The following is a 25,979-nucleotide window of genomic DNA, read 5'->3' on the forward strand; positions in this document are numbered from 1 at the left end:
CCCTTCTCAGAATCAAGAAAAATCCCTGGAAGCATGCATCACCTGGGAAATACTGGTTGCACTGAATCAGAAGTTGCTGCAGATGATCTCTACCTGTTGGCCTGAGTTGGAGTATGCCCATGAGCATCACCCACTCGATGAAATCCCTCGGCCTCTGTCTCAGTCTCAAGTTTTTCCATCTCTGCCTCTGTCCTCGGTCCCTTCACCTGCAAACTCCTGCCATCCTCTCTGCTCGCCACTCCATTCTCTGTCCCCAGTGCTTCTGAGTGGAAAGAGATTGGGACAAAGATGAGTAGGTCCCAGTTCCAACAAGGGCATGGTGAACAAACATTGTTTAGGTGTATGTCTCTGTCTTGAAATCAATATGTGGAAACACACACAATGCTGGGGGATCTCAGCAGATCAGGTAGCATCTATAGCGGGAAAGAAACAGCCAACGTTATGATCTTGGGTCTGAGCCCGCAATGTCGACTATTTATTTTCCTCCATAGATGCTGCTTGACCTACTGAGTTCAAGCACCAAGGATGAAGTTTATTCACATTTACGTGTGTTAGGAATCTGCTGAGGTGTGCTAGTGCGACATGCAACCAAAAACTACATTTAATAATTATGAAGAATTAGAAGTACAGATATGGAATAAATGCATAAATGCATAATGTAAACATCATTATAAATGGTGGTTTAAAGTGTTTACAGAGCAGTGACTGACATAATAGATGGGGGGTCTGACTAGAATGGTTGATGAGATTAACTGCCTTGAAGAACAAACTTTTAAGACGCTATGTTTTTGTTTTAATAGCCCCACATTTTCAAGCAGGTAAAGTCAAGTCAATTTTTTTCATTTCACTACATACATGTATATAACATGTATAACCAAATAATGTATATAAAAATGAGACAACGTTTCTTCAAACCAGGATGTAAAGCACAATAGTACATGTAATACACAATAACTTATGAAGGCAAGAATAAAATTTACAGATGAATCACACATAAATAACAAACTGAAGTGTCTCAATATCAAATATTGTAAGGTACAGAACAGATTATCTCATGACGCTTTGAATACGATGTAGCCAGGAGTTCAGAAGCTGAATAGCCTGGGGGAAGAAACTGTTTCTCATCCTGACTGTTCTTGTTTTTATGTGTCGGAGTCTCCTGCCTGATGGTAGAAAGTCAAAGAGGATGCTGGATGGATGGGTGGGATCCTTAATAACACTAAGGTCCCTGCTTGTGCAGTACTCCTAATAAGTGTCCCCGATGGATGGCAGGAAGACCCAGATGATCCTCTCAGCTGTTCTCATGGACCTTTGTAGTGACTTCTAGTCCATGCTCTACTGTTCCCATACCAGATGGAGATGCAACTTGTCAGGACGCTGTCTTGTCAGTTAAGATGGGGGCTGGCAGCCTTGCTTGCCTCAATCTTCTTACTGCTGTGCCTTCATGTTCTGGGGGGGGGGGATATTAAGATACCAGGTGAGATCATCCGTCAGAGTCCCAGGACTCTGGTGCACTTAACTCTCTCTATGGAGGAGCCATGTATTTGCAGGTGGAGATGGTTTGTCTGCACCTTCCTGAAGTCCACACCGATTTCCTTTGTCTTCTCCACATTAAGGCTTACATCAATCCACCAGCCTCTCCACCTCCCCTCTATACCCTGTCTCATCACCGTTCTTGATAAGGCCAACCACTGTTGTGCATTCCGCAACCTTGATGACACAATTTGAGCTGGATCCAGCGACACAGTTGTTTGTCAGCAGTGTGAACAGCAGTGAGCTGAGCACACAGACTTCGGGACCAATAACAAGGAATTGTGGACTTCAGGAAGGGGAAGTCAGGACACACGCCCATCCTCAGAGGGAATCAGTTTCAAGTTCCTGCATCTGAGTGCGCTTAACACATTGATGCAATCATGAAGAAGGTTCACCACGAGCTATACCTCATCAGGAACTTGAGGAGAATTAGTATGTCACGACAGACTTCAGCAATTGTTTACTGATGTTCGGTGGACAGCATTGACTGGTGTATTGCAGCCTGCACAAAGAGGCTCCAAGGTGCAGAATCACAAGAGACGGCAGAGGGTTGAGAGTAGGCCAGTTTCATTATGGGCACAACCCAGCACACTATCCCTGTCCACCATCTTCAATACAGACCCTGACCAACTTCAGGGAAATCGATCAGTACGGACCCCGACCACCATCAGGGAAATCGATCAGTACGGACTCGGAACACCATGAGGGAAATCGATCACTACAGACCCCGACCACCATGAGGGAAATCGATCAGTATGGACCCCGATCAACTTCAGGGAAATCGATCAGTACGGACCCCGACCACCATGAGGGAAATCGATCAGTACGGACCCCGACCACCATCAGGGAAATCGATCAGTACGGACTCGGAACACCATGAGGGAAATCGATCAGTAAGGACCCCGATCAACTTCAGGGAAATCGATCAGTACGGACCCCGACCACCATGAGGGAAATCGATCAGTACGCACCCCGACCACCATCAGGGAAATCGATCAGTACAGACCCCGACCACCATGAGGGAAATCGATCAGTACGGACCCGGAACACCATCAGGGAAATCGATCAGTACAGACCCCGACCACCATGAGGGAAATCGATCAATACGGACCCCGACCACCATCATGGAAATCGATCAATACGGACCCCGACCACCATGAGGGAAATCGATCAGTACGGACCCGGAACACCATCAGGGAAATCGATCAGTACGGACCCCGACCACCATCAGGGAAATCGATCAGTACGGACCCCGACCACAATCAGGGAAATCGATCAGTACGGACCCCGACCACCTTCAGGGAAGACGATCAGTTCGGACCCCGATCACCTTCAGGGAAATCGATCAGTACGGACCCCGACCACCATGAGGGAAATCGATCAGTACGGACCCCGACCACCATCAGGGAAATCGATCAGTACGGACCCCGACCACCATCAGGGAAATCGATCAGTACGGACCCCGACCACCATCTGGGAAATCGATCAGTACGGACCCGGAACACCATCAGGGAAATCGATCAGTACGGACCCCGATCACCTTCAGGGAAATCGATCAGTACGGACCCCGACCACCATCAGGGAAATCGATCAGTACGGACCCCGACCATCTTCAGGGATATAGATCAGTACGGAGCCCGACCACCATCAGGGAAATCGATCAGTACGGACCCCGATCACTTTCAGGGAAATCGATCAGTACGGACCCCGATCACCTTCAGGGAAATCGATCAGTACGGACCCCGACCACCATGAGTAAAATCGATCAGTACGGACCCCGACCACCATCAGGGAAATCGATCAGTACGGACCCCGATCACCTTCAGGGAAATCGATCAGTACGGACCCCGACCACCATCAGGGAAATCGATCAGTACGGACCCCGATCACCTTCAGGGAAATCGATCAGTACGGACCCCGATCACCTTCAGGGAAATCGATCAGTACGGACACCGACCACCATCAGGGAAATCGATCAGTACGGACCCGGAACACCATCAGGGAAATCGATCAGTACGGACCCCGACCACCATCAGGGAAATCGATCAGTACGGACCTGGAACACCATCAGGGAAATCGATCAGTACGGACCCCGACCACCATCAGGGAAATCGATCAGTACGGACCCGGAACACCATCAGGGAAATCGATCAGTACGGACCACGACCACCATCAGGGAAATCGATCAGTACGGACCCCGACCAACATCAGGGAAATCGATCAGTACGGACCCCGACCACCATCAGGGAAATCGATCAGTACGGACCCGGAACACCATCAGGGAAATCGATCAGTACGGACCCCGACCACCATCAGGGAAATCGATCAGTACGGACCCCGACCACCATCAGGAAAATCGATCAGTACGGACCCCGATCACCTTCAGGGAAATCGATCTGTACGGACCCCGACCACCATGAGGAAAATCGATCAGTACGGACACCGACCACCATGAGGGAAATCGATCAGTACGCACCCCGACCAGCATCAGGGAAATCGATCAGTACGGACCCCAACCACCATCAGGGAAATCGATCAGTACGGACCCCGACCACCATCAGGGAAATCGATCAGTACGGACCCCGACCACCATCAGGGAAATCGATCAGTACGGACCCGGAACACCATCAGGGAAATCAATCAGTACGGACCCGGACCACCATCAGGGAAATCGATCAGTACGGACCCCGACCACCATGAGGGAAATCGATCAGTACGGACCCGGAACACCATCAGGGAAATCGATCAGTACGAACCCCGACCACCATCACGGAAATCGATCAGTACGGACCCCGATCACCTTCAGGGAAATCGATCAGTACGGTCCCCGACCACCTTCAGGGAAATCGATCAGTACAGACCCCGACCACCATCAGGGAAATCGATCAGTACGGACCCCGATCACCTTCAGGGAAATCGATCAGTACGAACCCCGACCACCTTCAGGGAAATCGATCAGTACGGACCCCGACCACTATCAGGGAAATCGATCAGTACGGACCCCGACCACCATCAGGGAAATCGATCAGTACGGACCCTGACCACCATCAGGGAAATCGATCAGTACGGACCCTGACCACCATCAGGGAAATCGATCAGTACGGACCCCGACCATCTTCAGGGATATAGATCAGTACGGAGCCCGACCACCATCACGGAAATCGATCAGTACGGACCCCGATCACTTTCAGGGAAATCGATCAGTACGGACCCCGACCACCATCAGGGAAATCGATCAGTACGGACCCCGACCAACATGAGGGAAATCGATCAGTACGGACCCGGAACACCATCAGGGAAATCGATCAGTACGGACCCCGACCACCTTCAGGGAAATCGATCAGTACGGACCCCGACCACCATGAGTGAAATCGATCAGTACGGACCCCGACCACCATCAGGGAAATCGATCAGTACGGACCCCGACCACCATCAGGGAAATCGATCAGTACGGACCGCGATCACTTTCAGGGTAATCGATCAGTACGGACCCCGACCACCATCAGGGAAATCGATCAGTACGGACCGCGATCACTTTCAGGGAAATCGATCAGTAAGGACCCTGACCACTATCAGGGAAATCGATCAGTACGGACCCCGACCACCATCACGGAAATCGATCATTACGGACCACAACCACCATCAGGGAAATCAATCAGTACGGACCCCGACCAACATGAGGGAAATCGATCAGTACGGACCCCAACCACCTTCAGGGAAATCGATCAGTACGGACCCCGATCACCTTCAGGGAAATCGATCAGTACGGACCCCGACCACCATCAAGGAAATCGATCAGTACGGACCCCGACCACCATCAAGGAAATCGATCAGTACAGACCCCGACCACCATCAGGGAAATCGATCAGTACGGACCCCGACCAACATGAGGGAAATCGATCAGTACGGACCCCGATCACCTTCAGGGAAATCGATCAGTACGGACCCCGAACACCTTCAGGGAAATCGATCAGTACGGACCCCGAACAACTTCAGGGAAATCGATCAGTACGGACCCCGACCACCATGAGGGAAATCGATCAGTTCGGACCCCGACCACCATCAGGGAAATCGATCAGTACGGACCCCGACCACCATCAGGGAAATCGATCAGTACGGACCCCGACCACCTTCAGGGAAATCGATCAGTACGGACCCCGACCACCATCAGGGAAATCGATCAGTACGGACCCAGAACACCATCAGGGAAATCGATCAGTACGGACCACGACCACCGTCAGGGAAATCGATCAGTACGGACCCCGACCACCATCAGTGAAATCGATCAGTACGGACACCGACCAGCATCAGGGAAATCGATCAGTACCGACCCCGACCACCTTCAGGGAAATCGATCAGTACGGACCCCGATCACCTTCAGGGAAATCGATCAGTACGGACCCCGACCACCATCAGGAAAATCGATCAGTACGGACCCCGATCACCTTCAGGGAAATCGATCTGTACGGACCCCGACCACCATGAGGGAAATCGATCAGTACGGACCCCGACCACCATCAGGGAAATCGATCAGTACGGACCCCAACCACCATCAGGGAAATCGATCAGTACGGACCCGGAACACCATCAGCGAAATCGATCAGTACGGACCCGGAACACCATCAGGGAAATCGATCAGTACGGACCCGGAACACCATCAGGGAAATCGATCAGTACGGACCCGGAACACCATCAGGGAAATCGATCAGTACGGACCCCGATCACCTTCAGGGAAATCGATCAGTACGGACCCCGACCACCATCAGGGAAATCGATCAGTACGGACCCCGACCACCATCAGGGAAATCGATCAGTACGGACCCCGACCACCATCAGGGAAATCGATCAGTACGGACCCCGACCACCATCACGGAAATCGATCAGTACGGACCCGGAACACCATCAGCGAAATCGATCAATACGGACCCCGACCACCATCAGGGAAATCGATCAGTACGGACCCCGACCACTATCAGGGAAATCGATCAATACGGACCCCGACCACCATCAGGGAAATCGATCAGTACGGACCCGGAACACCATCAGCGAAATCGATCAATACGGACCCCGACCACCATCAGGGAAATCGATCAGTACGGACCCCGACCACCATCAGGGAAATCAATCAGTACGGACCCCGACCACCATCAGGGAAATCGATCAGTACGGACCCGGAACACCATCAGGGAAATCGATCAGTACGGACCCCGATCACCTTCAGGGAAATCGATCAGTACGGACCCCGATCACCTTCAGGGAAATCGATCAGTACGGACCCCGACCACCATCAGGGAAATCGATCAGTACGGACCCGGAACACCATCAGGGAAATCGATCAGTACGGACCCCGATCACCTTCAGGGAAATCGATCAGTACGGACCCCGACCACCATCAGGGAAATCGATCAGTACGGACCCGGAACACCATCAGGGAAATCGATCAGTACGGACCCCGACCACCATCAGGGAAATCGATCAGTACGGACCCCGACCACCATCAGTGAAATCGATCAGTACGGACCCGGAACACCATCAGGGAAATCGATCAGTACGGACCCCGATCACCATCAGGGAAATCGATCAGTACGGACCCCGATCACCATCAGGGAAATCGATCAGTACGGACCCGGAACACCATCAGGGAAATCGATCAGTACCGACCCCGACCACCATCAGGGAAATCGATCAGTACGGACCCCGACCACCATCAGGGAAATCGATCAGTACGGACCCCGACCACCATCAGGGAAATCGATCAGTACGGACCCCGACCACCATCAGTGAAATCGATCAGTACGGACCCGGAACACCATCAGGGAAATCGATCAGTACCGACCCCGACCACCATCAGGGAAATCGATCAGTACGGACCCCGACCAACATGAGGGAAATCGATCAGTACGGACCCGGAACACCATCAGGGAAATCGATCAGTACGGACCCCGATCACCTTCAGGGAAATCGATCAGTACGGACCCGGAACACCATCAGGGAAATCGATCAGTACGGACCCCGACCACCATCAGGGAAATCGATCAGTACGGACCCCGACCACCATCAGGGAAATCGATCAGTACGGACCCCGACCACCATCAGGGAAATCGATCAGTACGGACACCGACCAGCATCAGGGAAATCGATCAGTACGGACCCCGACCACCATCAGGGAAATCGATCAGTACGGAACCCGACCACCATCAGGGAAATCGATCAGTACGGACCCCGACCAACATGAGGGAAATCGATCAGTACGGACCCCGACCACCATCAGGGAAATCGATCAGTACGGACCCGGAACACCATCAGGGAAATCGATCAGTACGGACCCCGACCACCATGAGGGAAATCGATCAGTACGGACCCCGATCACCTTCAGGGAAATCGATCAGTTCGGACCCCGATCACCATGAGGGAAATCGATCAGTACGGACCCCAACCACCTTCAGGGAAATCGATCAGTACGGACCCGGAACACCATCAGGGAAATCGATCAGTACGGACCCCAACCACCATCAGGGAAATCGATCAGTACGGACCCGGAACACCATCAGGGAAATCGATCAGTACGGACCCCGACCACCATGAGGGAAATCGATCAGTACGGACCCCGATCACCTTCAGGGAAATCGATCAGTTCGGACCCCGACCACCATCAGGGAAATCGATCAGTACGGACCCCGACCACTATCAGGGAAATCGATCAGTAAGGATCCGGAACACCATCAGGGAAATCGATCAGTACGGACCCGGAACACCATCAGGGAAATCGATCAGTACGGACCCCGACCACCATGAGGGAAATCGATCAGTACGGACCCGGAACACCATCAGGGAAATCGATCAGTACGGACCCGGAACACCATCAGGGAAATCGATCAGTACGGACCCCGACCACCATGAGGGAAATCGATCAGTACGGACCCCGACCACCATGAGTGAAATCGATCAGTACGGACCCGATTACCATCAGGGAAATCGTTCAGTACGGACCCCGACCACCATCAGGGAAATCGATCAGTACGGACCCGGAACACCATCTGGGAAATCGATCAGTACGGACCCCGACCACCATGAGGGAAATTGATCAGTACGGACCCCGACCACCATCAGGGAAATCGATCAGTACGGACCCGGAACACCATCAGGGAAATCGATCAGTACGAACCCCGACCACCATCAGGGAAATCGATCAGTACGGACCCCGACCACTATCAGGGAAATCGATCAGTACGGACCCCTATCACCTTCAGGGAAATCTATCAGTACAGACCCCTATCACCGTCAGGGAAATCGATCAGTACGGACCCCGACCACCATCAGGGAAATCGATCAGTACGGACCCCGACCACCTTCAGGGATATCGATCAGTACGGACCCCGACCACCATCAGGGAAATCGATCAGTACGGACCCCGACCACTATCAGGGAAATCGATCAGTACGGACCCCTATCACCTTCAGGGAAATCTATCAGTACGGACCCCGACCACCATCAGGGAAATCGATCAGTACGGACCCCGACCAACATGAGGGAAATCGATCAGTACGGACCCCTATCACCTTCAGGGAAATCGATCAGTACGGACCCCGACCACCGTCAGGGAAATCGATCAGTACGGACCCCTACCACCTTCAGGGAAATCGATCAGTACGGACCCCTATCACCTTCAGGGAAATCGATCAGTACGGACCCCGACCACCTTCAGGGAAATCGATCAGTACGGACCCCGACCAGCATCAGGGAAATCGATCAGTTCGGACCCCGATCACCTTCAGGGAAATCGATCAGTACGGACCCCGATCACCTTCAGGGAAATCGATCAGTACGGACCCCGACCACCATCAGGGAAATCGATCAGTACGGACCCCTACCACCTTCAGGGAAATCGATCAGTACGGACCCCGATCACCTTCAGGGAAATCGATCAGTACGGACCCCGATCACCTTCAGGGAAATCGATCAGTACGGACCCCGACCACCGTCAGGGAAATCGATCAGTACGGACCCCGATCACCTTCAGGGAAATCGATCAGTACGGACCCGGAACACCATCAGCGAAATCGATCAGTACGGACCCCGACCACCATGAGGGAAATCGATCAGTACGGACCCCGACCACCATGAGGGAAATCGATCAGTACGGATCCGGAACACCATCAGGGAAATCGATCAGTACGGACCCGGAACACCATCAGGGAAATCGATCAGTACGGACCCCGATCACCTTCAGGGTAATCGATCAGTACGGACCCCGACCACCATCAGGGAAATCGATCAGTACGGACCCCGACCACCAACAGGGAAATCGATCAGTACGGATCCGGAACACCATCAGGGAAATCGATCAGTACGGACCCCGGCCACCTTCAGGGAAATCGATCAGTACGGACCCCGACCACCTTCGGGGAAATCGATCAGTACGGACCCCGACCACCGTCAGGGAAATCGATCAGTACGGACCCCGACCACCATCAGGGAAATCGATCAGTACGGACCCCGACCACCATCAGGGAAATCGATCAGTTCGGACCCCGACCACCATCACGGAAATCGATCATTACGGACCACAACCACCATCAGGGAAATCAATCAGTACGGACCCCGACCAACATGAGGGAAATCGATCAGTACGGACCCCAACCACCTTCAGGGAAATCGATCAGTACGGACCCCGATCACCTTCAGGGAAATCGATCAGTACGGACCCCGACCACCATCAAGGAAATCGATCAGTACGGACCCCGACCACCATCAAGGAAATCGATCAGTACAGACCCCGACCACCATCAGGGAAATCGATCAGTACGGACCCCGACCAACATGAGGGAAATCGATCAGTACGGACCCCGATCACCTTCAGGGAAATCGATCAGTACGGACCCCGAACACCTTCAGGGAAATCGATCAGTACGGACCCCGAACAACTTCAGGGAAATCGATCAGTACGGACCCCGACCACCATGAGGGAAATCGATCAGTTCGGACCCCGACCACCATCAGGGAAATCGATCAGTACGGACCCCGACCACCATCAGGGAAATCGATCAGTACGGACCCCGACCACCTTCAGGGAAATCGATCAGTACGGACCCCGACCACCATCAGGGAAATCGATCAGTACGGACCCGGAACACCATCAGGGAAATCGATCAGTACGGACCACGACCACCGTCAGGGAAATCGATCAGTACGGACCCCGACCACCATCAGTGAAATCGATCAGTACGGACACCGACCAGCATCAGGGAAATCGATCAGTACCGACCCCGACCACCTTCAGGGAAATCGATCAGTACGGACCCCGATCACCTTCAGGGAAATCGATCAGTACGGACCCCGACCACCATCAGGAAAATCGATCAGTACGGACCCCGATCACCTTCAGGGAAATCGATCTGTACGGACCCCGACCACCATGAGGGAAATCGATCAGTACGGACCCCGACCACCATCAGGGAAATCGATCAGTACGGACCCCAACCACCATCAGGGAAATCGATCAGTACGGACCCGGAACACCATCAGCGAAATCGATCAGTACGGACCCGGAACACCATCAGGGAAATCGATCAGTACGGACCCGGAACACCATCAGGGAAATCGATCGGTACGGACCCGGAACACCATCAGGGAAATCGATCAGTACGGACCCCGATCACCTTCAGGGAAATCGATCAGTACGGACCCCGACCACCATCAGGGAAATCGATCAGTACGGACCCCGACCACCATCAGGGAAATCGATCAGTACGGACCCCGACCACCATCAGGGAAATCGATCAGTACGGACCCCGACCACCATCACGGAAATCGATCAGTACGGACCCGGAACACCATCAGCGAAATCGATCAATACGGACCCCGACCACCATCAGGGAAATCGATCAGTACGGACCCGGAACACCATCAGCGAAATCGATCAATACGGACCCCGACCACCATCAGGGAAATCGATCAGTACGGACCCCGACCACCATCAGGGAAATCGATCAGTACGGACCCCGACCACCATCAGGGAAATCGATCAGTACGGACCCGGAACACCATCAGGGAAATCGATCAGTACGGACCCCGATCACCTTCAGGGAAATCGATCAGTACGGACCCCGATCACCTTCAGGGAAATCGATCAGTACGGACCCCGACCACCATCAGGGAAATCGATCAGTACGGACCCGGAACACCATCAGGGAAATCGATCAGTACGGACCCCGATCACCTTCAAGGAAATCGATCAGTACGGACCCCGACCACCATCAGGGAAATCGATCAGTACGGACCCGGAACACCATCAGGGAAATCGATCAGTACGGACCCCGACCACCATCAGGGAAATCGATCAGTACGGACCCCGACCACCATCAGTGAAATCGATCAGTACGGACCCGGAACACCATCAGGGAAATCGATCAGTACGGACCCCGATCACCATCAGGGAAATCGATCAGTACGGACCCCGATCACCATCAGGGAAATCGATCAGTACGGACCCGGAACACCATCAGGGAAATCGATCAGTACCGACCCCGACCACCATCAGGGAAATCGATCAGTACGGACCCCGACCACCATCAGGGAAATCGATCAGTACGGACCCCGACCACCATCAGGGAAATCGATCAGTACGGACCCCGACCACCATCAGTGAAATCGATCAGTACGGACCCGGAACACCATCAGGGAAATCGATCAGTACCGACCCCGACCACCATCAGGGAAATCGATCAGTACGGACCCCGACCAACATGAGGGAAATCGATCAGTACGGACCCGGAACACCATCAGGGAAATCGATCAGTACGGACCCCGATCACCTTCAGGGAAATCGATCAGTACGGACCCGGAACACCATCAGGGAAATCGATCAGTACGGACCCCGACCACCATCAGGGAAATCGATCAGTACGGACCCCGACCACCATCAGGGAAATCGATCAGTACGGACCCCGACCACCATCAGGGAAATCGATCAGTACGGACACCGACCAGCATCAGGGAAATCGATCAGTACGGACCCCGACCACCATCAGGGAAATCGATCAGTACGGAACCCGACCACCATCAGGGAAATCGATCAGTACGGACCCCGACCAACATGAGGGAAATCGATCAGTACGGACCCCGACCACCATCAGGGAAATCGATCAGTACGGACCCGGAACACCATCAGGGAAATCGATCAGTACGGACCCCGACCACCATGAGGGAAATCGATCAGTACGGACCCCGATCACCTTCAGGGAAATCGATCAGTTCGGACCCCGATCACCATGAGGGAAATCGATCAGTACGGACCCCAACCACCTTCAGGGAAATCGATCAGTACGGACCCGGAACACCATCAGGGAAATCGATCAGTACTGACCCCAACCACCATCAGGGAAATCGATCAGTACGGACCCGGAACACCATCAGGGAAATCGATCAGTACGGACCCCGACCACCATGAGGGAAATCGATCAGTACGGACCCCGATCACCTTCAGGGAAATCGATCAGTTCGGACCCCGACCACCATCAGGGAAATCGATCAGTACGGACCCCGACCACTATCAGGGAAATCGATCAGTAAGGATCCGGAACACCATCAGGGAAATCGATCAGTACGGACCCGGAACACCATCAGGGAAATCGATCAGTACGGACCCCGACCACCATGAGGGAAATCGATCAGTACGGACCCGGAACACCAACAGGGAAATCGATCAGTACGGACCCGGAACACCATCAGGGAAATCGATCAGTACGGACCCCGACCACCATGAGGGAAATCGATCAGTACGGACCCCGACCACCATGAGTGAAATCGATCAGTACGGACCCGATTACCATCAGGGAAATCGTTCAGTACGGACCCCGACCACCATCAGGGAAATCGATCAGTACGGACCCGGAACACCATCTGGGAAATCGATCAGTACGGACCCCGACCACCATGAGGGAAATTGATCAGTACGGACCCCGACCACCATCAGGGAAATCGATCAGTACGGACCCGGAACACCATCAGGGAAATCGATCAGTACGAACCCCGACCACCATCAGGGAAATCGATCAGTACGGACCCCGACCACTATCAGGGAAATCGATCAGTACGGACCCCTATCACCTTCAGGGAAATCTATCAGTACAGACCCCTATCACCGTCAGGGAAATCGATCAGTACGGACCCCGACCACCATCAGGGAAATCGATCAGTACGGACCCCGACCACCTTCAGGGATATCGATCAGTACGGACCCCGACCACCATCAGGGAAATCGATCAGTACGGACCCCGACCACTATCAGGGAAATCGATCAGTACGGACCCCTATCACCTTCAGGGAAATCTATCAGTACGGACCCCGACCACCATCAGGGAAATCGATCAGTACGGACCCCGACCAACATGAGGGAAATCGATCAGTACGGACCCCTATCACCTTCAGGGAAATCGATCAGTACGGACCCCGACCACCGTCAGGGAAATCGATCAGTACGGACCCCGACCACCTTCAGGGAAATCGATCAGTACGGACCCCGACCAGCATCAGGGAAATCGATCAGTTCGGACCCCGATCACCTTCAGGGAAATCGATCAGTACGGACCCCGATCACCTTCAGGGAAATCGATCAGTACGGACCCCGACCACCATCAGGGAAATCGATCAGTACGGACCCCGACCACCTTCAGGGAAATCGATCAGTACGGACCCCGATCACCTTCAGGGAAATCGATCAGTACGGACCCCGATCACCTTCAGGGAAATCGATCAGTACGGACCCCGACCACCGTCAGGGAAATCGATCAGTACGGACCCCGATCACCTTCAGGGAAATCGATCAGTACGTACCCGGAACACCATCAGCGAAATCGATCAGTACGGACCCCGACCACCATGAGGGAAATCGATCAGTACGGACCCCGACCACCATGAGGGAAATCGATCAGTACGGATCCGGAACACCATCAGGGAAATCGATCAGTACGGACCCGGAACACCATCAGGGAAATCGATCAGTACGGACCCCGATCACCTTCAGGGTAATCGATCAGTACGGACCCCGACCACCATCAGGGAAATCGATCAGTACGGACCCCGACCACCAACAGGGAAATCGATCAGTACGGATCCGGAACACCATCAGGGAAATCGATCAGTACGGACCCCGGCCACCTTCAGGGAAATCGATCAGTACGGACCCCGACCACCTTCGGGGAAATCGATCAGTACGGACCCCGACCACCGTCAGGGAAATCGATCAGTACGGACCCCGACCACCATCAGGGAAATCGATCAGTACGGACCCCGACCACCATCAGGGAAATCGATCAGTTCGGACCCCGACCACCGTCAGGGAAATCGATCAGTTCGGACCCCGACCACCGTCAGGGAAATCGATCAGTACGGACCCCGACCACCATCAGGGAAATCGATCAGTTCGGACACCGACCACCGTCAGGGAAATCGATCAGTACGGACCCCGACCACCATCAGGGAAATCGATCAGTTCGGACCCCGACCACCGTCAGGGAAATCGATCAGTACGGACCCCGACCACCGTCATGGATATTGATCAGTACGGACCCCGACCACCGTCAGGGGAATCGATCAGTACGGACCCCGACCACCGTCAGGGGAATCGATCAGTACGGACCCCGACCACCGTCAGGGATATGGATCAGTACGGACCCCGACCACCTTCGGGGAAATCGATCAGTACGGACCCGAAACACCATCAGGGAAATCGATCAGTTCGGACCCCGACCACCGTCAGGGGAATCGATCAGTACGGATCCCGACCACCGTCAGGGGAATCGATCAGTACGGACCCCGACCACCGTCAGGGGAATCGATCAGTATGGACCCCGACCACCGTCAGGGGTATTGATCAGTACTTTCCCTGACCACACAGAACATGCCCTCTTCTCATCACTGGCATTGCTGAGGAGATACAGCAGCTTGGAGACATGCACTTAACATTTTGACCCGAAACGTCAACTTCTTGCATTGCACCATCAAAATTCTGAACGGTTCATGAACACTACCACAATAGTAATTTTTATGCTATATTGCTGCCAAAGAATAACAAATATTCTAACGTACTTCCGTGATAATAAATCTTAAGGGTTCTCTGGTCAGTAAGTGAATGGAGTCCCCAGTGAGTGAGAAGGTAGACAGAAGAGTTGTGAAATGAGGACATCATCTGCTGAGTAGTTCATGTTGGACACTTGCTGCTCCAGAATGACTGAGACAGGGTTCATTTAACAAGGCCCAGCCAGCAAGGTGAATAGCAACAGAACCATTTACTGTAGCTGGTACACGTTTCTGTTCCTATTGATGAATCTTCTAATGAACTTGTCAGTTTAAAACACAAGAGATTCTGCAGATGCTGGAAATCCAGAGTAACACACACAAAATGCTGGAGGAACTCAGCAGGTCAGGCAGCGTCTCTGGAGAGGAATAAACTGTTGACATTTTGGGCTGAGACATCAAGACAATAAACAGTTGATGTTTTGGCCCAAAACATCAACTGTTTATTCTTCTTCGTTGGTATGACCTGCTGACTTTCTCCAGCATTTTGTTTGGGCAGTTTTAAACTGTGCTTTCCCTTTGGCAGCTATGATAGTTCATTGCTTTGTCCCACTTCCTCTTCTCATCACTATCAAGTTTTACTGAAGACAGGAAGTGTTAAAGGCTCGTGAGGAGAAGGGGCTGACGTGAGTGGGTCAGACCTGAGAACTCATTAGAAGACTTGGCAATATTGTGGTTATTTTCCTCCAGTTCACTGAACAGCTGAGGCAAATATTAAATCCTGCAGTACCCCACCATTCAATGCTTAGCTCCCAAAAATGATCCATTTATTCCTTCTTGTGTATGTGCGAGGGTGGGGAGGGGGAGGAATGGGGCGTGATTTGTTATTCTTTTGTTGCTAGTGGTGTTCTGTGTTGTTCTGCTGAGCACTGTGGGCGTGCTATATTGGCATCAGAATGCACGGTGATACTTGTAGGCTGACCTCAGAATACACTTAAATTGTGTGGATTATTAACACAAATTACACATTTCACTGTATGTTTAGATGTACATGTGATAAAGCAAAATTAACCTGCATTTGAGTTGTAAAATAATCTTGACCATGTCATGGGAAAGAAGGTGAGTTTCAAAAATCCAATCTATAAGTGACTTTATCTCATCCAGCAACAAAAGAAATAACTTCATCTGGCCTTCCCAGTACCTGTAGGTTTGTAGCTGAGGGCCTGCACAATTACTGCTGCGGGAGAACTGGGATCTGCCTGGGTGGATGCTCGGAAACCATTTCTCGTCTCTCCTCCCTTCTCCGGAGAGCCAGCCTGGTTCACAGCTCCTCGATTCTCCTCAGGCCTGCTGGGTACAACCACAGAGTGACAGGTCATCGAGTCATAGAGGCTGCAGCATAAAAACAGGCCCTTCAGCCTATCTAGTCCATGTTGAACTATTCTACCTAGTCCCATTGACCCGCTTCCATATCCCTCTCATCAAAACTTCTCTGACACGTTGTAATCAAAGTCACACTCAGCGTTTCAGGAACAGCTTCTTCCCCTCTGCCATCAGATTTCTGAATGAACAATGAACTTATGAACACTTCCTCAGTACTTTCTTTTCTTTTTTCCACTATTTATTTAATGTATCTTTTATATATACTTTTTATTGTAATTATATTTTTATCATTATGTGTTGTAATGCACTGCTACCGCAAAACAACAAATGAAATCTGATCCTGATTCTAGCACATCTGCCGGCAGCTCATTCTACACTTGCACCAGCTCTGAGTGAAACAGTACCCCCTCAGGTTCCCCTGAAATATTTCACCTTTCACTCTTAACCCATCTCCTCTAGTTCTAGTTTCACCGTACCTCAGTGGAAAAAGCCAGCCTGCATTTCCCCTAACAATATCCCTCATAATTTTGTATGTCTATCATTCTCCTACGCTCCAGCGAGATCGCTTCAAATTCAAACACAAGCCAAGTTAACACAGGGAAGGTGTTGGAGACCTTGAAACCACTGTCCAAGGATACAATGGGATCCCCACATCTACATCGTGCTGTGACGTTCAGGCAGCAGGTACAGAAACTTCAAGTCCCACATCACCGGGTTCAAAAACAGCTACTTCCCTTCAACCATCAGGTTCCTGAACTGACCTGCACAATTCTAACCCTCTCTCAGCACTATGAACCACCTCATGCACTGCCATGGACTTGTCAGTGTTTTTCTTGGCGCTGTATTGTTTTGCATATTTTTTTACCCCTTCACTGTCTTGTAGAATTAGTGTGTCATGCCTTGCTTGTGATACTGCTGCAAGCAAGTGTTTCATTGTACCCATACCTCACTGTATTTATGCATGTGCTAATGAACCCAACTTGAAATGACTTTGGTTGCCATTTGGATTGGAGATGTGAAATTCTCTCAGACAGAAAGCAGTTGAGATAAGGCATAGGAACCTGGGTTTAGTTCTGGAGTTTGAACGTTTTCACCATGACCTAAAGTAATGGATATGGCCCAGTCCATCACAGGTAAAACCCTTCCCACCATGGAGCACATCTACGTGGAGCACTGTCGCAGGAAAGCAGGGTCATCAGGGCAACCAGGAACAGTAATTAGCCCTCAATCATCAGGCTCTTGAACCAGAGGAGTTAACTTCACTCACTCCCATCACTAAAATGTTTCCACAACTTATGGACTCATTTTTAAGGAATCTCCATCTAATTTTCTCAATATTTATTGCTTATTTATTATTATTTTTCTTTTGTATTTGCAGTTTGTCGTCTCTTGCACACTGATCATTTGTCCACCCGGTTGGGTGCGATCTTTCATTGATTCTATTGTGATTCTTGGATGTACTGTAAGTGCCTGCAAGAAAATGAATCTCAGGGTTTTATATGGTGACATATACAGTATACACTTTGGTAACAAATGTACTTTGAACTTTGAACCTCCGGGTGCTCCAGTTTCCAAAGACATATGGATTAGTAGGTTAATTGGTCACATGGCTGTAATTGGGTGGTGTGGGCTCATTGGGCTGGAAGAGTCTGTTAACATGCAGTATTTTATAAAATTAATTAAAATGTGCATTCTGAGAAGACAGAGATATACTTAATGCTGAGGATCAAGGGTGTTGAGAAAAGGAGGGAATTAGAGTCTGCAGTGAGTGACCCATCACAATTTGTTTAGATAGGATTCCTGGTCTCTATGTTTTAAAATATAGAGGAACGTTGGTGTAGAGAAGAGGGATGGGTTGTGAATTGGAGAGAAGATGGATGTGTGTGCAGTCTTGGGATGTTGGGATACCTGAGGCAGGAGGAAGATGTGTGCCTGAAGATTATGAGTTAGGTACAAGGGATTTGGAGATACGGAGGTTTAGAGACAAAGGTGAGCAATATGGAGATGGGGAAGTGTAATTATAGAGTCATATACAGCACCAGTACAGGCCCTTCAGCCCAAGCAATCCATCCCAACCATGGTGCCCACCTATCCAAGTACTTCTTAATTGATAGGCTTTCAATTGTACCTGCCCCAACCATTTCCTCTGGTAGCTCATTCCATTTACTGACCACCCTCTGGTTCAAATTGTTCTCCCCCAGGTTCTTGTTAAATCCCTCCCTTTTCACCTTAAACCTCCCCTTACTGCTTTATTAGTTGCCTTCTGTTATTTTTTAAAAGCTTCCCTCCCAGCTAATCCCAATTTCCTACATTCCTGTGGGAGGCAGCTTCGTCCAGTTACAGTAAAACCTCTCCCACTTACTGAAGAACTTGTTTTCGATGACATTCCTGCCCTTTTCTATATCCATGCGTCACAGGGACTGGACCTCTCAATGGGTTTGTTCGCAGGCAATTTCCAGGTAAGTACTTCTGTGAGGAGCAGATTGTTAGAAGGAACTCAAATCAGAAAAATCAGAAATACTAAAAAAAATGTGTACAACATTGAAGTTATAACATTGCTGCTTTGAGAGAATGTAAATGGGAAATTTCCGGGAGTGCATGTAAAGGACGATCTCACTTGATCCCTCAACACCATCTCTTTAGTCAAGAGATCCCGTACGGCATTTCCACTACGGGGCTAGTGAGGCTCCCCACCCCCATTTTAACCAATTTTTACAGGAGCACCTTTGAGAGTGTCCCAACTAACTGCATTACTGACAAGTACAGGTATTTTGAAGCATCTGAAAGCAAGGACTGCTGAGGGGATCATCGGGGTATCCCTTCCACCCGTCAGAGATACTGTATTTATCAGGAGTGCTTCATACGCAGGATCCTTAGCATTCATGATAGGCCAGATGGCCAAGTCCTGCTCTGATTTCTTATGTTCTTGTGTAAATATAAAATTATGAGAGCTACAGACAGGCTAGATAGTCAGAATCTTTTCCCCGTGGTAAGGGTATTGAAAACAAGAGGACAAAGATGAGAGAACGAGAGGACGGAGTTTTAAAGGGAATCTAAGGGATAAATGTTTCACACAGAGGGTGACTGATACCTGGAATGTGAGATGGTAGAACTACAATGCAATGAGTTTGGGTGGAGCTAAGAAACGGTGAGAATAGAAAAGATTGAATGGAGTTATTTACTGGCTCCCAAATAGCAGATGTAATAATGAGAATATCCTAATGTGGCAATATGTTACCGTTCCTTCATTGTCATTGGGTCAAAGTGCTGGAACTCTCCCTACAGTGTGGGTGTACCCACACCTCAAGGACTGCAGCAGCTCGAGGGTGCAGAGATTTATGAAGATGCTGCCAGGACTTGAGGGCCTGAGTTGCAGGGAGAAATTGGGCAGGCTGGGACTTTATGCCTTAGCACATTAATAGGTGACTTTGTGGAGGGGTATGGACAATAAGATTGTACACATTCTTTCCTCCAGAGATTGTGAGGGCATAAGTGAAAGGTGAAAGATTTAAAAGGGACTCGTGGATCAACTTCACTCAGAGGGTGGTGCGTAGATGGAATGATCTCTAATGAGATGGAAGATGGTTGTGGCAGGAACAATAACAACGTTCAAAAAGTATTTGTATCAGTAGATGCATTAAAAAAAAGGTTTAGAGGGATATGGGCCAAATGGGACTAGCTTGGTGGGCATGGACATATCGGGCTGAATGGCCTTGTTGCCATGTTGCATTACTGATATTCAGTCCCATTTCCTGCTCCATCCCGATATCTCTCCGTTTCATCAGGTCTGTCCTGAGCGTGTGCATTAGGGAGGTGGTAGGGGAAGGGATTTCTAGGATTCTGATAAGACGGTGGTGTGCTTGGTTGCAGCAGTTTCTACAGGGTCAATCAAAGGTGTTATTGTCTTTTTTAAAGCTTTTTTTTATGATCCAAGACCCAGCTGGACATTAAGAATTTAAATCCATCAGCAAGTTGCTAGTTGGTGGAGAAACTAAAGAATCTGGACTTGTGTGAATCGTGTTGCTGCCTGTGTCAGAGAGGCATCGGAGCAGTGCATGAAGGCGATGTGACGTCTAACAGCGAGTGATCGCCTTAATTATTTTTCTTGTGATTGAAAGACCCTGTTGGACATTGTTAATATGGAATGCTGCATCCGATTCATGGTTTATTGGCAGAAGGCATGGGAGCTGTGTAGCTACGTTTGTAGCAAGGACACAGACTGATGAGTCAGGAATATTAATAAGATGGACAACAAATTAATGGAATGCGTACAATGTACTAAGGAACAGATGATTGGGAAAGTTTTAAGGAACAGCAGATCTTAACTAAAAAAGCAATACGGAGAGAAAAAATCAGGTATGAGCTGAGTCTAGCCAGGAATATAAAAGGGGAAAGCAAAAGCTTTTTTAGCTATGTGAAGAGAAAGAAGATAATTAAGAACAATGTTGGCCCCTTGAAGAATGAATTGGGAGAAATTGTTATGGGAAACAGGGAAATGGCAACAGAATTTAATGCGTACTTTAGATCTGTCTTCACCAGGGAGGACACAAGCAATCTCCCAGATGTATGGATGGGCCAGGGTCATAAGATATCAGAGGAATTGAGACAGATTGACATTAGGAAAGAAACTGTGATGAGTAGACTGGTAGGACTGAAGGCTAATAAATCCCTGGGTCCAGATGGTCTGCATCCGAGGGTTCTAAAAGAGGTGGCTCAGGAAATTGCAGATGCATTGGTAATCATTTTCCAATGTTCCTTAGATTCAGGATCAGTTCCTGAAGATTGGAGAGTGGCTAATGTTATCCCACTTTTCAAGAAGGGAGGGAAGGAGAAAACGGAGAACTATCGCCCTGTTAGCCTAACGTCAGTCGTGGGGAAGATGCTTGAATCCATTATTAAGGACAAAATAGTGGCACATCTTGATGGCAGTAATAGGATTAGGCCGAGCCAGCATGGATTTACCAAGGGCAAATCATGCTTGACTAATCTGTTGGAGTTTTTTGAGGGTGTAACAAGGATGTTAGACGAGGGTAAGCCAGTGGATGTAGTGTACCTAGATTTTCAGAAGGTATTCAATAAGGTGCCACATAGGAGATTGGTGAGTAAAATCAGAGCTCATGGCATTGGGGGCAGGGTTTCAACATGGATAGAAAACTGGTGGGCAGATAGAAAGCAAAGGGTAGCAGTGAATGGGTGTTTCTCGGACTGGCTGGAGGTGACTAGTGGGGTACCACAGGGCTCTGTAATGGGACCACAGCTCTTTATGATTTATGTCAACGATTTAGATGAGGGCATTGAAAACTATATCAGCAAGTTTGCTGACGATACTAAACTGGGTGGCAGTGTGACATGCGAAGAGGACGTTAGGAGAATACAGGGAGACTTGGATAGGCTGGGTGAGTGGGCAGATACTTGGCAGATGTCATTCAATGTGAATAAATGTGAAGTTATCCACTTTGAAAGCAGGAACAAGAGGGCAGAGTATTGTCTGAACGGTGTAGAGTTAGTTAAGGGAGAAATGCAAAGAGACCTAGGAGTCCTAGTTCATCAGTCAATGAAGGTGAATGAGCAAGTGCAACAGGCAGTGAAGAGGGCAAATGGAATGTTGGCCTTTATTACAAGGGGAATTGAGTACAAGAACAAGGATGTCCTTTTGCATTTGTACAGGGCCCTGGTGAGACCACACCTGGAATATTGTGTACAGTTTTGGTCTCCAAGGTTTGAGGAAGGACATTCTGGCAATTGAGGAAGTGCAGCGTAGATTCACTAGGTTGATTCCTGGGATGGCAGGGCTGTCTTACGCAGAGAGATTGGAGAGATTGGGTTTGTACACACTGGAATTGAGGAGATTGAGAGGGGATCTGATTGAAACGTTTAAGATAATTAAAGGATTTGATAGGATTGAGGCAGGAAATATGTTCCAGATGTTGGGAGAGTCCAGTACCAGAGGGCATGGATTGAGAATAAGAGGTCAGTTATTTAAAACAGAGTTGAGGAAGAACTTCTTCTCCCAGAGAGTTGTGGAGGTGTGGAATGCACTGCCTCGGAAGACGGTGGAGGCCAATTCTCTGGATGCTTTCAAGAAGGAGCTAGATAGATATCTGATGGATAGGGGAATCAAGGGATATGGGGACAAGGCAGGGACTGGGTATTGATAGTGAATGATCAGCCATGATCTCAGAATGGCGGTGCAGACTCGAGGGGCCGATTGGTCTACCTCTGCACCTATTGTCTATTGAACCAATGAACTAATGTTCGATCCCAACCTCTGGTATTGCCTACCTGTGTACAGAGTCTGCACGTTCCCCCTGTGCCTTTATCGGTTTTCCCAGGTGTTTCCATTCCCTCTCACATCCTGACAACATATGAGCTTGATAGGTTAACTGGCCTCTGTAAATTCCTCCCCTGGTATGTGGGTGAGGAGTAGAATCAGGGGGAGTTGATGGAAATGTGGGGAATATAAAATGGGGATCAGTGTAAATGGTTGGCTGGTGGTTGGCATGAACTTGTTTCCATGTTGTACAGTGCTATGCCATACAAAGGCTACCTGTGATCTGGTTTTATTATAGATGGGAGTTATGATAGAACTTTACTTTGCATATATTTATTTTAAATTTTTTTTTAAAAAATTTATTGAAATACAGCACAGAATAGGCCCTTCCAGCTATGCTGCCCATTAATCCTCCGATTTAATCCTAACCTAATCATGGGAAAGTTTACACTGACCAACCAGTACGTCTTTGGGCTGTGGGAGGAAACCGGAGCACCCAAAGGAAACCCGCATGGTCACAGGGAGAACGTGCAAACTCCTTACAGGCAGTGGCTGGAATTGAATCCAGGTTGCAGGTACCATAAAACGTAATTGCGAAACGACCAAGGTCTAAGGGAAAAGTTGGCTGTAGACATTGTGAAAATTCGTTAAAAAAAAACCAATATGGATAGGCAATGGAAATAATTCACGATTCACGAATCTGAAAATAATCTCTCCAAGGCACAAAAACCCATTAGGAAAAGTAGTCTGACTGTGATGCTGAGAGTTAGAAAGTAGTGATTAAATCAAGAGGCTTTTAACATTACCAAAAATAGCAAGTGCCTGAGGTTTAGGAGCATTTCAGAATCTGTCAAAGCAGAAGCAAGGAATTATTAAACTTAAGTGAGATGATATATGAGATTAATCTGGCAAGAACCATAAAGATTGTAAGGGCTTCTGTAGGGGAGAGTGAGCAGCTTCAAGTTCCTGGGTGTCACCTCTTAAGGATCTATTCTAGGCCCAGCACATTGATGTAAACATGAAGAAAGGATGCCAGCATCTCTACTTTCTTAGAAGTTTAAGGAGATTCATCATACTGTGCTGTACTATTCTATGTTCTATCTCTGGCTTCTTCAACCTTCCTTTAGATTTCTGATGAAGGGTCTTGAGTCGAAACATTGACTGCTCATTCCCCCCCCCCATTGATGCCACCTCACCAGCTGAGTTCCTCCAGTGTCTTGAATACGTTGCTCTAGATTTCGAGCATCTGCAGAATATTTTGTGTTTAAAACTGCTACTGAGGTACAGCGGAAAGCATTCTGACTGGTTGTTTCATGACCTGCTGAAGGAACTCTAAAGCACAGGAACATAAGAGGATACAGTGAGTTCCATCACGGGTACATCTCTCCCTACCATCGAGGACTTCCACAAGACAAGTGATGTCTTAGAAAGGTGACATCCATCATCAGGGACCCCCACCATCTGGACCAGGCCCTTTTCTTGATGCTGCCATCAGGCAGGAAGTACAGGAACCTGGAGGTCTAACCTTAAGGTTCAATGATTGCCTCTTCCCCACTTCCATGAGGTTCTTGAACCAACCTGAAAAACTCAAACACTACCTTGGGATATAGTCCAGGACTCCTTTCTCTCCTCGCACCTTCTTCCTCTGGCTTCATCCCGATTTCTTTCAAGTCCTGATCAAGAGTCTTGGCCTGAAAATATCAAACACTACCTTGGAATATAGTCCAATACTCCTTTCTCTCCTCGCACCTTCCTCTGGCTTCATCCCGATTTCTTTCAAGTCCTGATCAAGAGTCTTGGCCTGAAACATTGATTGTCTATTCATTTCTGCCTGCTGAGTTCCGGCAGTATTTTGTGTGTGTTGCTCTGGATTTTCAGCATCTGCAGAATCTCTTCCTCTGGAAGATGGTTCCTTACACCTGTACCTCCTATCCTCTGTGTGCAGATATCTACCTATCTACCTCTCTGTCTCTCACACTCACACACTTGCAAAATTCTGCGCAGCTCTGCTGTGGGGGAATATAGAGGCTTTGAGATGGTGCAGAATAGGTTTACCACGATGCTGTCTAGATTAGAGGATATGTCCTGGAGAAGCCATATTGCATACGTGCCTTCATCTGTAGGAGCAGAATATAAGATTCAGGAAGTCACTATGCAGGTGATCATGACAAACTTGGTGATGAAAGTTCTGATAAAAATTGAGTTAAGCCGTACTTGGAATATTGTGTACAGTACAGGTCGCCCCATTACCCTAAGGATGTGGAAGCTTTGCAGAGGGTGTACAAGAGGTTTCGAAGAACAAAGAACAGTACAGCACAGGAACAGGCCCTTCGGTTAACAATGTTGTGTGAACCAGCTAAAGTGCAAATCAAAAATCCCCAACCATTAATCCCTCCTCCCTACACAATGTCCATATCCTTCCAGCTTCCTTATATCCATGTTCCTAAATGTCTCTTAGAAGCATCTAATGCAGGGATGGCCAACCTATGGCGCATGCGCCAAAAGTGGCGAATTGGATGATTTGAAGTGGCGCATTGAACGGTGGAAAAATGAGTTCTTATTTATAGCAGGTCTGTCAGGAAAACCGTTATGCATTGTTTGTGAAAAGTCTTTCTCACATAATAGAAGACATGATCTTAATAGACAACATCAGACTGAAATAGAAGGAAAACTGAAGCTAGTGCTTGGGTCTGAGTTACGGAAAGAATATGTGATTAAGAAAAAGGAAGAAATCAAAAGAAGACAAAATATATTAAGGCAAGTTATGTTATCTTGT

The 25,979-nt window shown here is 49.4% G+C and overlaps 1 protein-coding gene across 8 annotated transcripts in view; it reads right to left on the reverse strand.

Moving 5' to 3' along the window:
- LOC132399501 (tetratricopeptide repeat protein 24) overlaps nucleotides 1-25,979 on the reverse strand; it is a 110,423-nt gene that overhangs the window by 47,857 nt on the left and 36,587 nt on the right. For 4 of the 8 annotated variants that reach the window (XR_009514008.1, XM_059979937.1, XM_059979938.1 and 1 more), the window contains 4 exons: nucleotides 24,802-24,894; nucleotides 19,295-19,401; nucleotides 16,751-16,899; nucleotides 94-262 (listed from right to left, as the gene is read on the reverse strand). Coding sequence is in view for 7 of the 8 variants with exons in the window: in XM_059979937.1 (XP_059835920.1) it covers nucleotides 94-262; nucleotides 16,751-16,899; nucleotides 19,295-19,401; nucleotides 24,802-24,894 (518 nt within the window). In the remaining variant the exon portion in view is untranslated. The remainder of the gene's footprint in view (nucleotides 1-93; nucleotides 263-16,750; nucleotides 16,900-19,294; nucleotides 19,402-24,801; nucleotides 24,895-25,979) is intronic. The other 4 variants (XM_059979936.1, XM_059979935.1, XM_059979941.1 and 1 more) reach the window with 4 other exon arrangements.

The sequence above is a fragment of the Hypanus sabinus genome, chromosome 9 (assembly GCF_030144855.1).
Source record: "Hypanus sabinus isolate sHypSab1 chromosome 9, sHypSab1.hap1, whole genome shotgun sequence".
Classification (NCBI taxonomy): Eukaryota; Metazoa; Chordata; class Chondrichthyes; order Myliobatiformes; family Dasyatidae; genus Hypanus; species Hypanus sabinus.